Here is a 15,268-nt window from a genome sequence, read left to right as displayed (position 1 = left end):
AAAAAAAAAACGCACCACATGGCTAGCAGCCGCGTTGCAGAGTCAGACTTTAAAGAAGTGTTGGGTTATTGTGTGCGAGTACATGAACCGAACCTAGACCTCTGTGTTTGATTCGGCTCACAGTACTGTGTGTGACGGATAATTTTTGATCTTGCACCACCCCTGAGCAGAACAGATACCTGAGCTTGGTTGTCACACGAGTAAGTCATCATAGTGGCTTGGGCCTCACATTGAAATTTAAAACCTTTCGACGCATTACCTCTGTATTGACTCTTGTTCTCGATTAAGGTCACTCGGCTAGATGAGGGCATTGGGATTTATTTCCATCCTTTTAACAAACTTTTGCTTTCTCTTTGCAATATTGGTCAATGGGCCGCATGCGTGAATCGTGCGTACGCACAAATTTGATCTTAAATCGTGTGTGCGAACAATTTAAGAAGTTTTGTGGCATTCATCAATATTTGCGTACTTCCCGCTTGTTCTTAGGTAAGATCCAAATTTAAGTGCCCCAGCCCACACGTAAGCCAATACGCACAAAAGCCAACTTGCGTTTTGTGCTGTGAAATATATCGTTAGCCTCATAGGATAAATGCCTAAGTCATTTTTTGGCCAAATTGAGATTTCTGCCTACATGTGTTCTCCTCAAGCTGCTGCATCACCCTGGATTAGTGCCTATGTCCTAAACCAATCAGAACACTTTTTACATTCAAAAATGACAATCTGCCTAAGTCACTCTTGTGACTTGAGCATTTTTACGTTGAGAAAAATAAAGAAAAAAGTTGCATACAAGAAAGGCTCCTGGTGCTCGGCTTTCTCTCTTTCCTTATCTGGTAAGATAATTAATATTTCTTTGATTTACTGTAGGCCTAGTGTAAATGTACTCAGTGGATATGAAAATACGTTTTTTCTTATCCGAAAATCGTAAAAAATGACTTAGGCATTTATCCTATGAGGCTAACGATATGTAACGGAACGTAGTTGATCCGTGATCCGAACGGATCGTCCCCCACGGCTCGGCACGCATGTGAAACGCGGATTAATTACAAAATGTACCCATCATAGTGAAATACACTTTTACTGCCGCTGTTGTTTTTAAAGTAATCCATCCTCCCATTATCCAAACCGCTTATGCTGCTCTCAGGGTCGCGGAGATGCTGGAGTCTATCCCAGCAGTCACTGGGCGGCACGCGGGGAGACACCGTGGACAGGCCGCCACACACACACACACACACACACACACACGCACACGCACACACACACACTAGTACGGCCGATTCACTTATTACCGATGGCCCATATCACCTGGAAATCTTTAAATTTCTCAGGTTATTTGTACATTTCTTGTTTTTTTCCACATTTACAAACACATGAATACTTTAAAGTAATAATTCCCCAAATGTCGCCGCAGAGTTCCAGTGAGAAGATAGAAAAGTCAGTTGTGCGCTGTTTTACTCTGACGCAACATGATTGGTTGATTATGAGAAGAAAAAAACCGCTGTGTTCACGTGAAGAGCGCATGTTGAATGAATCAGTCAGGGATGCTTGCGTTGCAAAAAGCCCAGTGACAGTCATGGCTAGCAGAGGAGTGAAAGAACTTGAAAAGCCCCCTCACCATTTAGGGAAGAAAGTACATGCCTCATTTTGCACTTTAATTTAACAATTGAGTATTGAATATTTTATTTAAACATTGGACTTTAATGTTTCCATTTAAAACCATGGGCAAACGTTCCTTGCTTTAAGTGTTGCAGAATAAATGGAAATCAAAGTTATATTTGTCCCTTATCTTTCAGATTGCAGTGGTTTGCACATGGCACTTAAGTCTGCTGCCTTAAATAGGTTTATTGGAGCGTTTCCTTACGCTAATTGCAAAATGCCTGGCACACACATCCAGTTTAAGACCAAATTAAATCCATCAACATACTCAGATGACTAAATCCCACGTAGGATTTTCTTATTTTCCTCTTTGCGTTGTGCAAGAACAAATATGAGAAAAATAAGAAAACATTCATGCATGAGGCCCATTGAACAGAGCTGCAGATACGGATTGCTGTCTTTACTACAAAAAGAAAAAAGAAAGACAAAGAAATATTCGCATTTTCAAGACTTAATTTTGTCTAAAGTCCTGCACAGAAACGATTTAAAAACTATTATATCCCTCAACATTTGTGCTTTCTCCTGAAACACCATCATTATCTCTCAAATTTTCATTATTTTCCTTTACGGGCACATGGTATGGTAGTGATTTTTCTCTTAACAGACGCTGTAGACAAAAATTTCCAAATATTTACCCCAGTTTGTCAGAAATATTGTTAGTCTGCCCAATTGAAACACCAATATTAATTGTATACATAAAAATTGTTGATTTGGTTAGTTGGTTGAATGGCAAATTTGCTAGGGCTAGTACAGTTCATTGATATAGATAAGTATTGATTTCAGCAAGTTTTAATGATTCATTGAGTTCTCTTTTGCTTGACAGACAAAGTCATGATTGGGTGCGGTTGTCGGGCTGGTCGCGCGATGAGGAAGAGGAGGCGGAAACGGGGGAGCACTGATCAATCAAGTACAAGCTCTTAACTATTGGTGTTTAGTCAATTTGTAGCCTTTTACTACTGTCAGTTAATCAAGTGTAAGACGTTTACACCCCCCCCACATCTCCCTACCTCTCCTCCATCATCTTGTCTGTCTCCCTCCAGTCAGCCTTTCTCATCAACCACAATATGTGTCTCTGATGAAGTTTCTTCACCACAGAGGATTCACCTCAACTCTGCTGCAGCCAAATCACTTTACTGGTATGTTTGTGTGATCATTCTCTTTTCACGCTCCCTGTCTTCAAGTTTGCATATGTTGTTTGTACATTGGTGGCCTGTATCTAACCAGACACTCTCTCCAGACACAGGAAGAGGGCTACAAGCTCGACAAACCATAAAGGTGAGCAGTCTATCAAGTTTTCATGACAGTGCATTTTAATGTATGTTTAAATAATGAGCATATGGGGTGTCCGGGTAGCGTAGCAGTTTATTCTTTTGCTTACCAACACGGGGATCGCTGGTTCGAATCCCCATGTTACCTCCGGCTTCCCAGGCGTCCCAACAGACACAACTGGCCGTGTCTGCGGGTGGGAAGCCTTATGTGGGTATGTGTCCTGGTTGCTGCACTACCGCCTCTGGTCGGTCGGGGCACCTGTCCGGGGGGGAGGGGAGACTGGGGCGTGATCCTCCCACACGCTATGTCCCCCTGGCGAAACTTCTCACTGTCAAGTGAAAGGAAGTGGCTGGCGACTCCACATATATCGGAGGAGACATGTGGTAGTCTGCAGCCCTTCCCAGATCGGCGAGGGGGGGGGGAGGGGGTCAGGAAGGCTCGGAAGAGTGGGGTAATTGGCCAAGTACAACTGGGGAGAAAAACGGGGGGAAATCCCCCCCCCCAAAAAAACAATTAATGTATGCATGGAATATATTGTAATACCACTCTATGAGACAAAAATACCTCATTGGTAGTTGCTATCCCACTAAAAAGAATAGTTATAGCAATGCATCAATGCCAGTTTTGCTAAGGTCAACTTCAAACACCACATTCCAAACTCTACTCTTCCACGGGCTGGCTCACAAGCCGCTGAAACAAACACAATCTCAGATTGTCATACCTTTCAAGGAGAAACTTAACATTTTCAAACATTATTTCGTTACTGCTCTGTCGGCCACTTGACTAGTTTTGCCACTTCAGCTGCACATTGATGAGGCCTACAGCACAGGGCATGAAGCAGAGCTCTCACGTTACACTCTAAATCAGGGGTGCCCACTACGTCGATCGCGATCGACCAGTAGATCGCGAAGGCAGTGCTGGTAGATCTCCATGACATTCCAAAAAAACTTTTTTTTTCCCAAGTCATTAGCCTGTCGATCTGTCCTCCATTTGGCATTTGCCTTTTGATTGACGTAAAGGACAGCCAGTCTGCTGTTGCCTAAAACCAAAGATTCTAGAGCGGAACCTAAAACTTTGTTACATTAGGTTACCATAACAACCAGAGCCCTTCTCGAACGTACCTTGAAGTTCACATGCCCACAACATGAGCTAACGCAGAACTGCATCGAGCTAGCTAGTTCAACCCTCTAAAAAAAAACTCTACTAAAAAGTGAAACAAAACAAAAATGAGTGGGGGAGCCAGACCTAGCAAGAAACAAAAAACGTACCATTTCCATGTGGAATAGGAGGAGGACTTTTTTTTCACCATGTCTTATTCCAAGTGTGTTTGTCTCCTCTGTCAGTCTAGCATTGCTACCCCAAAGAAAGGAAATGTGGAGAGGCACTTTCGAACTGTTCATAAAAACTATGACAATGACTTCCCTCCGAAAAGCGAGCTGAGAAAGAGAAAGGTGAGGGAACTAAAATCGCAGTTAATCGCCCAGCAGTCACTTTTCACGCAGCCGCATTCAAAGGCAAAGGCAGCCACCGAAGCATCTTTACGGGTGAGTCACTCCATCATTAAGCATAAGAAAGCCTTCCAAGATGGAGAGATGATGAAAGAGGCCTTCCTTGAGGCAGCAGATTCATTGTTTCGGGACTTTAAAAACAAATCAGAAATACTATCTTCAATCAAAGCTCTCCAGTTATCAAGAAATTCCATCACAAGGCGCTGTGAAGTGATGGGCGATGATTTGACACAGCAGCTTTGGAGGGACATCGTGGACTGCGAGTGTTGCTCACTACAATTGGACGAGTCTACGGACAAAAGTTGATACGGCCCAATTGTGCATTTTCATTCGCATGGTGTTTCAAGATATGACCGCAAAAGAGGAGTTGTTAACAATACTACCCATGAAGGAACACACGCGGGGAGAGGATATTTTTCAGATCTTCAAAAACTTTGTGGATAAAATCCAGCTCCCAGTGTGTAAACTGGTGTCAATCACCACGGACGGTGCGCCTGCTATGGTGGGCCGCTCGAATGGATTTATTGCCAAGTGCAGGGAGGACGATGCTTTCCCTGACTTCCTTAATTACCATTGCATAATACACCAACAAGCATTATGCGCAAAAATGCTAAACATGAAAGAGATCATGGATGTGGCAACCAAACCCGCCTGTTCTATTCAAGCGAGGTCTCTTCAAAGACAGTTGTTTGGTACACATTTGGAAGAGGCCGACTGTAACTACTCTGACCTCTTGCTACACACTGACGTGAGATGGATTAGTAGAGGGAGATTCTTGCAGAGATTTCGAGAGCTCTGTCCGAAGATTAAGGAGTTTCTCCTTATCACTAAACATGCGGAACACAAGCAACTTAATGACAATCAGTGGCTGATAGACTTGGCGTTTTTAACTGATTTAACCAACATGTTGAACGAGCTTAATTTAGAGCTGCAAGGAAAAGACAAAAGCGTGGTAAACATGATCAGCTCAGTTAACGCTTTCAAACGGAAAATGCAACTTCTGTCCTCAAAGTTGCAGTGCCGTGATTTGGGAAACTTGCGAAACCTCGCAGCAGAGCTGGAGAAGCAAGGGAGGGCGTGTGCACAACTTGACAGTGCACGCTACACAGAGCAGATTGAAAATGTCCGGTCAGACTTTGACAAACGGTTTCAAGACTTTGCTTTGCTTGAGCCAATCGCTACATTTATGTGCTACCCATTTGGGGAAGATACAGAGGTGGATTCCCTCGCCTCAAAAATGGCAACACTGTTTCACCTGAACTTGTCTGCAGTGGAGGATGAGATGCTGACAGTACAGGCTGACATTCAGCTTAAGTCCAGGGCGCATGGAGAGTTTTGGAACTTACTTACAGAGGACAAGTACCCAAACATGAGGAAATGCGCAACCTCCTTGACGGCATTATTCGGCTCTACTTATTTGTGTGAGTCAGCCTTTTCTCACATGAAGATTATCAAGTCCAAATACCGTTCCACCATGATAGATGATCATTTGGAGGCCTGCTTGAGGCTGGCTACCAGCAGCTACTGTCCGAACTATGCAACCCTGTCTGACTCCCTCCAGTGCAGGTCATCCTCAGAGTAGAGAGGTAGAGATCACAAATCTATTTACCACAGCTGTAAAGGTTCATGCAGTGATGCAATTTCAACATAGTGTAGTAGCAAATGCTTGGTATGATTATTGCCTGTGTAAGGTTCAATATAAATGCAAATCCATTGCAATACTGTATATGTAACACAACATGTATATAAATACACACAGTGCATATAAATGTTCATATATATGTAAAACATGTATTGAGTATTTTTATTATTATTTTTAATATGAGTAGATCATTTTGACCTGGTCATTTTAAAAGTAGCTCACGAGTCAAAAAATTGTGGGCACCCCTGCTCTAAATGCTGTCACAGTGGGATTATGAATTTCAACTTGTTAGCCAATGGAGAGCACAGACCTTACTTAGCATTGCTTTGCACATCCACACGTGTTGTTTGTGTTTCAACAGGGTCTGAAACACATGAACCTTTCTGTTTGGGTTTTAAAGTTACAAAAAAGTAAAATAAAATTGCATGCTCATTTTTGTTTTACAGAGTAATTTTAAAGCGGTAATAACACTTAAAACTTTTGGGGTTTTTTTAGCTGTAAACTGAATGCTATAACTGTGTGGTGATGAAACACATCAATGCTGGTGTTAATACTGATATTTCTTACCAAAATTATAAAAATCTGCATTTCATGGGTTTGATAATCGCTCAACAAGCCATCTGTTTTAAATCTGTGAAATCGTACTCATTTTCAAGTATACGCTGATCGAGACTCATCATTCACAGTTTACTCGCTAACCTTGCGCCTTTATTACATATTCTACTAACCTTTTGAATTTCTCTCAATTTACAGTTAGTTATAGTTATATGATTTCATCATTTTCAATTTTGACACAATGGTTTGGATTTGTGCTTTTGACGCCTGTAGAAGCACCACCGGACAGCTGGGTCAGTCGGGCTGGGCCCGGGCCACCTCTCTGCGGCCCGTCTCGTGGCACATTCGCATCGCGGTGGTCGGGGCATCTTTGCAGGGTGGAGTAGAGCCGATTGAGGGGATTGGGTATGGTGGTGTGCGACGGCGAGCTGACAACTAGCACTGGGCCCTTCTCGCAGATCTCCCCAGCTTCTCCTGCCCATGCTCCTGCCTCACACATCCACGCCCCCCGCCCCCCCCCTCTCCTATCAGTTCCTTGCCCATTTTTTTGCATTTTTCAAAATTATGCAGTGGGTGGAGTTGGGCTCAGACCTGGTGGGGGAAGTTACACTTTAATATTGTAACTGAACCTCTAGCATTATGATTAACATTCACTGCATTTAACAGGCAAGTTCCATATATAGTTACCTAAATCCAATAGTTGTCATACACATTAACTGGAACAGGTGATCATCAAAGCTCTCTAACTTGCTGTTGGTTTTTTTTTGTTTTTGTTTTTTTCTATGGTGATGTTCACAAGTATAGATGGAAACTAATGATAATGGGGATGTGATGATGTATGTAAACAACTTGAAGAGGGATATGGTAGATGGTATCTGGAGCACACCTAATGGGATGGGCTCTGAATCTGGCCCTTTCTAGTTCATGTTTACTTTGAGTTGCTGGTGACTTCATTATCCATAAATGGCTAACTCTCTCTTTCTTTCAGCCTGGCGAGTTGTTAATCTCTCTCCCAGAGCCATGCCTCATCACAACCTCCACTGTTCTCAACAGCTACCTGGGACAGTACATCAAGAGGTGAAGGCATGTACACACACACACATACACACATATGCGCTTTTGTTCATTACATTGAAGAATTACGCTGAGCCTCAACTGATTAACTACTCTTAATTGTTCCTTGCATGACCCCTCATGCAAGCATGCTTCCAAAATTAGTGCAAGATCATAGCACTATTTATTGACTGGTTTTCATGATTAGTATTTTTTCCACCTCACATTTTTTGTAGTATAAAACTTAAAACTTAGTAACACCAATGAGCTCTACTGTGGCATTTCATTCATCTGGGAAAGTCAGATTTCCAGAAGTTTCAACCTGAGGTCAATGCATTCCATGGAGGCTTGCAATAGAGTGATGACTGTTTTCCAGATCTTTGAAATCACAAAGCATATGCACTGAAGTAATTTTGCATAAAACAACGCCACCGTGGAAGGGAAATGGTGCAACCTACGAATACATTTCACATTATAAGCATCATATTACATTTCTCAAGAAACTCAGGGTTGCGAAAACTTGCCCCAGTTGCCAAGTTTGTATTTCAACTTCAAGGCTCATTGCATTAGTCAGAAATTAGAAATCCCAACTTCCCATTTCGATAGGGATGTAGCATGTTTCCTTTAAAGTACATGAGCTGTCATAGGCTATGCTGACACTGCAGGTCTTGATGCCTAGTTTCAATTTTTTTTCCTATATCAATATTTTCAACCGTCTATTTACATCCACTTTTAAAAATGGCCCATCCCCATGTTACCTCCAGCTTAGTCGGGCATTCCTACAGACACAATTAGCCGTGTCTGCAGGTGGGAAGCCGGATGTGGGTATGTGTCCTGGTCACTGCACTAGCGCCTCCTCTGGTCGGTCTAGGTGCCTGTTCGGGGGGAAGGGGGAACTGGGGGGAATGGCGTGATCCTCCCACGCACTACATCCCTCTGGCAAAATTCCTCACTGTCAGGTGAAAAGAAGTGGCTGGCGGCTCCACATGTATTGGAGGAGAAGACATGTGGTAGTTTGCAGCCCTCCCCGGATCAGCAGAGGGGGTGAAGCAGCGACCAGGACGGCTTGGAAGAGTGGGGTAATTGGCCAAGTACAATTGGGGAGAAAAAGGGTGAAAAAATCCCCCCAAAAAAGTGACCCATATCTGACTCCTGTGCTTACACCAGAACTCATTGGTTTCCACTTGAAACAACCTCTAAGCGTAGGCCTACAAAATAGTTTGGTTACCACTGCAGAAGTAAACAACTACATGTGTCAAAATGTGACGAGGGACTGTTGCATTTTGAATGATATGTAATTTGCAATGACCTGAAAAATCCGATCTGTGTGGTCACATGAGTTGGAGTGGCAGATATCAGAGTCCTATCTGATTTATTTCCACATATGAATGTGGTCAAAATCAGATCTGAAAATATCCGATTCATGTGCTTTTTTTCCGTGTCTGTGGGTGGGAAACCGGGTGTGGGTATGTGTCTCGGTCATAATACATAGCCGATCTGTGCTGCACGCAAGTAAAAAATCGGAATTGGGTCACTTGTGCCAGTTGGTCTAAACGTAGCCTTATATTCAGGCCAATAAACTGTTGCTCTTCCTTTCTCCACACAGCTGGAAGTCCCGCCTCTCTCCACTGTTGGTTCTCTGCGTCTTCATGGTGTGTGAGCGACACCAAGGAGAGGATTCTGATTGGTTCCCCTATGTCAATGTCCTGCCCAGCTTTTACACGTGCCCCACCTATTTTTCTGATGATGTTATTGCTGTTCTACCAAGTATTGTGAGGAAGCGGGCCTTAGAGCAGAGGAAAGAAGTGTCAGAAATCCATTCCGCTAACCAGGACTTCTTCAGGTGGGTTACACAGAGGGCAAGACAAACATACTAAAAATCATCCGGGCTTCTAAGCTAGCTAATATCCAAAGTAACACGCAAATACAATACAGGATATACCCACTTAGTCCAATTCAGGGTTGTAAGGGGCTGGAGTCTGTCCGAGTAGGCATTGGGTGAAAGACAGTGAGACACTCTGGACAGATTACCAGTCCGTCACCGGGCCGACATCCAGTCACTCACACCTATGGGCAATTTATAGACTACAATTCACATCACATGCTTGTCATTGGACTGCGGGGCGTAAGCGGAACACCTGAGGGAAACCCACGCACACGTGGGGAGCACATGCAAACTCCAGAGAGAGGGGCTGGAAAAACCAAGGATGCTCTTGCTGTGGGGCAGCAGTGCTAACCACAAAGCCACAATTCCATCTAAACTAGGAAAGTTACATCCCAAATCTGATACATTAAACGGAAGTCACCAAATACAATAAAATTCATCAGTATGGTCAAATTCATTAGATTTGTGTATTAATTCACACCAGTTATCCTGATCTGCTCTGTGATTGCTATTTTCTATTAACTGTTTTGACTGTCTATACAGGTCTCTGCAGCCAATCCTGAGACAACCTGTGGAGGAGGTGTTTACCTATGAGGCTCTGAGGTAAGAAGACATGTGCTCATAAACACATAAAAATAGCTGCATATAAACCAGTCTTCAAGGGCCTCATTTTACACTTGTAATTCATCTTGTTTCTGGATTGTGTCTCGGTATGGTTGCATTGGATTACATTTTCACCTCACATTGAAATACATCACAAGTAAGCTTAATAAAAAAAGATTTCTTTTTCTCAGCTTGACTGACAATCAAAATTCTCATTAAAATCAAGAGCATGTCACTTCCTTGTAATACATTCACAACCTTTCTAGCTGTTAGTAAACACATCTTGCCCCCTATTCATGAGTGTGCTGACGACCCCAGCAGAACTGAGTTGTTGGTTTGCCGTGTTTGGTCTGCAGGCACGTACTGGTTTGATCCATGTTGAGTTTGTTTCAGTTCATGTAGTTAGTACTTCTGCATTGAAGACAAATTGCAATTGCACATTTCTGTTAATGTGGCCATTGGTGCCTCCAAGCACGACTGCAGTCAAGTTACGCAGGATGCATGTTAATATTCCCAGTTGCTTATGTTTGTGTAAAGGGTGCTATCGTAAGTACAAAAATTCCCTCTTTATGCAATATTGCTTACTTTCTTAATATTCATGTTCAACAAAAGCAAGTTTTTTCTGTGGAATTCTTCTCAGATCTTCACATTCACAGAAATAAAAATGACTGGGTCCAAAAAAACGTATTTTCAACACAGAAATCTAAAAAAGCAGTCAGAAGACTGATATGACATTCAAAATGATGATATTTATAGTGCCTAATAAAAAAGCATACCTCTACTTCTCTCCTCCTAGATGGGCATTTTTTAGTGTCAACACACGCTCTGTCTTCCTGTCCCGCCCAGCCAGCCCCTTTCTTTCTGGAGAGGATGTGTATGTTCTTGCCCCCTTCCTGGACCTTCTCAATCACCGGCCTGACGTAAAGGTTAATCTTAGGGTGAAACCACTTATGGACACTCACTCACTCACTCACACACTCACTCACACACACATACACATTTACGATTTACACACACACTTACAAACAATAAATATGGTGCGTGATGATAATATTTAACAGCTCTGCAGTTCAAGACTTGGCTCGAATGTGCTTTTGCCATTACAGTCCCTAGACTGTAAAGTAGTTTGTCTTAAGTACTGAGGGTAGCTATATTAGAAACTTCTAATATCTTTTAAATTTTTAATTTAAGAAAATTTAATTTTTTTAAATTAAAAAATTTAAATATAATGTAAATGTAAATTTTTTTATTTTAGAATGTAAAATTTATATTTAATTCAAATTTAAAATGTAAAAATTATTTTTTTTTTACTTTTTTAAGAAATTTAAAAATTTATTTTTACATTTTTTTTAATCTTTTAATTCATTTCTAAAGATACACCCATATATGCTGGCTTTTACATTTTGGAAGAAGGTTTACGTCTACGTAAGAAATTACTGTGCCGTCGGTTGTTCTCGTCTGTGTCCAGGTAGCAGCAAGCTTCAATCCTGTGACCAAATGTTATGAGATCAGGACTGCTGCTGGAATACAGTGCTACCAGCAGGCCTTCATTAACTATGGCTCACATGACAACCAGCGACTGTTGTTGGAGTATGGCTTTGTCGCGCCTGGCAACCCCCATAGTGTTGTTTATGTGGAAACAGGTAAACTAATAAAATGAAATGATCAATAGAAAAGACATGCAAATGTCTAATGGTCGGTTGGGGCGCCTGCTCGGGGAGGAGGGGGAGCTGGGGGGAATAGTGTGATCCTCCCACACACTACATCCCCCTGGTGAAACTCCTCACTGTTAGGTGAAAACAAGCGGCTGGCGACGCCACACGTATCAGAGGAGGCATGTGGTAGTCTGCAGCCCTCCCCGGATCGGCAAAGGGGGTGGAGCAGTGATGGCTCAGAGGAGTGGGGTAATTGGCCAAGTACAATTGGGGAGAAAAGGGGAGGTATATATATATATATATATATATATATATATATATATATATATATATATATATATATAAGACCTTAACCAACAGATACTACAATATCAATAATTAATGCCCAGGTTCAACAGTGTTGTGTAGTTTGTCAGCGGGCAAGGTGCAGACACAACAGCTCCGGCGACTCGGCTTCATTCAACATAGATCTCTTGGATTTAGATTACACAAACACCAATGCAATTATCAGTATCACCATATACTATGTGTCAGGAAGCCGAAGAAAAATGTCAAAATGTAAGCTTGTAACTTTAAGGATTTTTTTTTTGTGTCTGTATGTTGTACCCCAACCCAACAGATCAACTTTGCAATGTCCTAAGAGGTGACAGGAGTTTGGACCAGAAGATGAAGTTTCTTAAAGAAAACAACTTCTCTCAGTAAGGCCCTATCAGCTCATATAGTATATTAGAACATAATAGCCCACATGCAAATGCTCACAGTACATAGCAACCTCAAGGAAAAAACATAAGGCAATGAAACCCAATTTAGAATCCCACAGTTAAAGATGTTTAGGTGGTCAAAACACTTGAATGGCCTACTTTATTTTGATAACTCTATGTTGACATTTGCTACTACTTTCGGCTGCTCCCGTTAGGGGTCGCCACAGCAGATCATGCGTTTCCATCTCTTCCTGTCTTCTGCATCTTCCTCTGTCACACCAGCCACCTGCATGTCCTCCCTCACCACATCCATAAGCCTCCTCTTTGGCCTTCCTCTTTTCCTCTTGCCTTGCAGCTCCATATTCAGCATCTTTCTCCCAATATACCCAGCATCTCTCCTCCACACATGTCCAAACCATCTCAACCTCTCTTGCTTTGTCTCCAAACCGTCCAACCTGAGCTGTCCCTCAAATATATTCATTCCTAATCCTGTCCTTCTTCGTCAATCCCAACGAAAATCTTAGCATCTTCAACTCTGCCACCTCCAGCTCCGCCTCCTGTCTTTTGGTCAGTGCCACTGTCTCCAAACCATATAACATAGCTGGTCTCATTACCATCTTGTCAACCTTCCATTTAACGCTTCTCTTGCAAATCTTTTCAGCAGCATTAGTAGTACTGTTGACACTTGCTATTTGTATTGCATCCACTTTTATGACTTGTCCGTTATTCAACTGACATATTTTGCATTGAACATTTCTACCTCGTTAATTTTTCATAGTTTAATAGTTCTAGTTAATGTTTCTGAAGTGCATAGTAGATAATGATAATGATAGATGAAAGAGTTGCAGAAGTTGTCATAGATATGAACCCAGGGTTGTTAAGCACTGATCAGTTATATAAAGCAATTTAGTTAACATTTTGTTGACCAGATTACATTTTAGTTAGATATATAAAATGACTGAACCTTCCCCATCTCCCAGTAATCTAACAGTGTCCAGTGATGGTCCCAGCTGGAGGTTGATGACAGTTCTCAGATTGTTTGCCCTGCCACAGACAATGTAGTAAGATTTTCTCATGCACGCACACGCACACCTCTACTTCTATATTAAAGGGGAAATCCACTTGCCTATTCTTAATAATCTATCCATGACCGATTCTAACCAAACTAATCCTGTTAGACTACTATTTTGTTGAGACCTCTAAAGCTTTTGGCTAAAGATATGGACATGACATGATGAAATTATTTATGTATTTGTAAAGTCCCCACTGGAAGGCAGTGTTGCTTGGCCAAGCAGTGTCTGCTGAGAGAGAGCAGTGGAGCATCCAGATAGCTCAGACTCTCTGTCAACAACTACTACAGGGCACACACGCAGCACTGAATAAGGTATCTGCACAAACACAGACACCTCTCCATCCCTTCCCATAAAACTATTTTCACTTTCTATTTTCACCATCAGTGTATGAATGTGTGTGTGAATGGGTGATAGTGAGGCATGCATTGTAAAGCGCTTTGAGTGGTCGATAGACTAGAAAAGTGCTATATAAATGCCATTACCATTCTATCTTCTAACTATTTTAATGATGGTAAATCAAATCTGAATGTCTGCCAGATAAGTTTTCTTGAAAATTATTATCTGCTTGAAAGTTGGCAACATCAGATTCATTTTTAACATGAGCCCTTCACTGGATTCTAACACGATTAATGGTGGTATTCACATGTTTTTGTGTAGATATCCCAGCTCTTCCAACAATGTGATCAGCCAATCAGAGAACAGCTGGATGCAGTCAACTCACTTCGACAGGAAGAGAGGGGTATCCTGGAAAGCTGTCTGGTGGTGCTGCAAGGCATACTGAGACAGCCATCTTCATCCCAACCAGACCCTGGGCTTTTGCACCAGCCTGATAGCAGTGCCGAGGACTGATCCCTGATTAGTGCTCTGAGCTGTCAGCCCAATCGTCATCCTTTTTCAGCACTGGTTGTCCACCAGTAAGACCAATTACAGGTCAACATGATGACCTAGTGGTCAAAGTTCAATCTTCACCATGCCCAAGAGGACCTAGTGTATCAATCGCTGCCAAAGCGTCCTTGAGCAAGACACCTAGGGCCTGGCCTACCAATGTTTTGCCCCAGCGCAAACCCTCTTTCGGCATTAAAAAGCAACTATTAAGATTTACTATAAGGACTTAATGAGCATTTTGCCCAAATAAGAGAAGGGAATAATTAGGCAAAACTTTTTTGCACATTAACCTCATTTAATATGCAGTTATAGGAGTTTTCCTTTCAATGCACAGATATTGGAAGGAGACTATGGAAATAAACACCAAATGTGATCAAGACTGTCAGTAAATAAAATCTTGGTGACATGGCTGCAATTGTTGCCTGGAAAAGGTACTATAGGATACAGAGAGAAAGGAGAGAGTATTTTTGACACGTATAAGTTTATTTACAATGTCAGACAAAAACATTGTGTTAACATATCACCTGCCAAGTAGCATTTTACATGACTTGCTGGAAGAAATAAAAGATCTTGGAACCACAAACCAGAAGCGTTGTGCAATTCCCGCAATAACAAAACTCCTGGCCACACTTAATTTATTCGCCTTTGGTTCTTTTCTGTGAAAAGCGGCAGCTCAGATACAATACCAATATTGCAATTTTTCATTTTTCAAACTATAAAACAAATATTTTCAAATTGAAAAAATGAGACCAAAATCCCAATTCTTCATTTATTTGAGGAGCAGCT

At 41.9% G+C, this 15,268-nt stretch overlaps 1 protein-coding gene across 2 annotated transcripts; it reads left to right on the top strand.

The window, feature by feature from the left end:
• Positions 1-11: 11 nt before the first annotated feature.
• On the top strand, positions 12-15,231 carry setd4 (SET domain containing 4). 2 transcript variants are annotated; one of them, XM_056291587.1, is made up of 13 exons: positions 12-200; positions 2,477-2,560; positions 2,694-2,789; positions 2,891-2,928; positions 7,616-7,704; positions 9,287-9,523; positions 10,109-10,168; positions 10,965-11,094; positions 11,637-11,811; positions 12,443-12,521; positions 13,505-13,585; positions 13,785-13,908; positions 14,255-15,231. In XM_056291587.1, exons 2-13 carry the CDS (start codon positions 2,485-2,487, stop codon positions 14,444-14,446), a joined length of 1,377 nt encoding a protein of 458 aa, XP_056147562.1. In that variant the 5' UTR covers positions 12-200; positions 2,477-2,484; the 3' UTR covers positions 14,447-15,231. The 2 variants fall into 2 exon arrangements, with proteins under 2 accessions (XP_056147562.1, XP_056147563.1); XM_056291588.1 differs by lacking the exon at positions 12-200 and adding an exon at positions 716-830.
• The last annotated feature ends 37 nt before the right edge of the window (positions 15,232-15,268 follow it).

The sequence above is a fragment of the Lampris incognitus genome, chromosome 13 (assembly GCF_029633865.1).
Source record: "Lampris incognitus isolate fLamInc1 chromosome 13, fLamInc1.hap2, whole genome shotgun sequence".
Lineage (NCBI taxonomy): Eukaryota > Metazoa > Chordata > Actinopteri > Lampriformes > Lampridae > Lampris > Lampris incognitus.
Note: the sequence above shows the minus strand (reverse complement) of the source record. Positions and strands in the feature narration are given on the sequence as shown.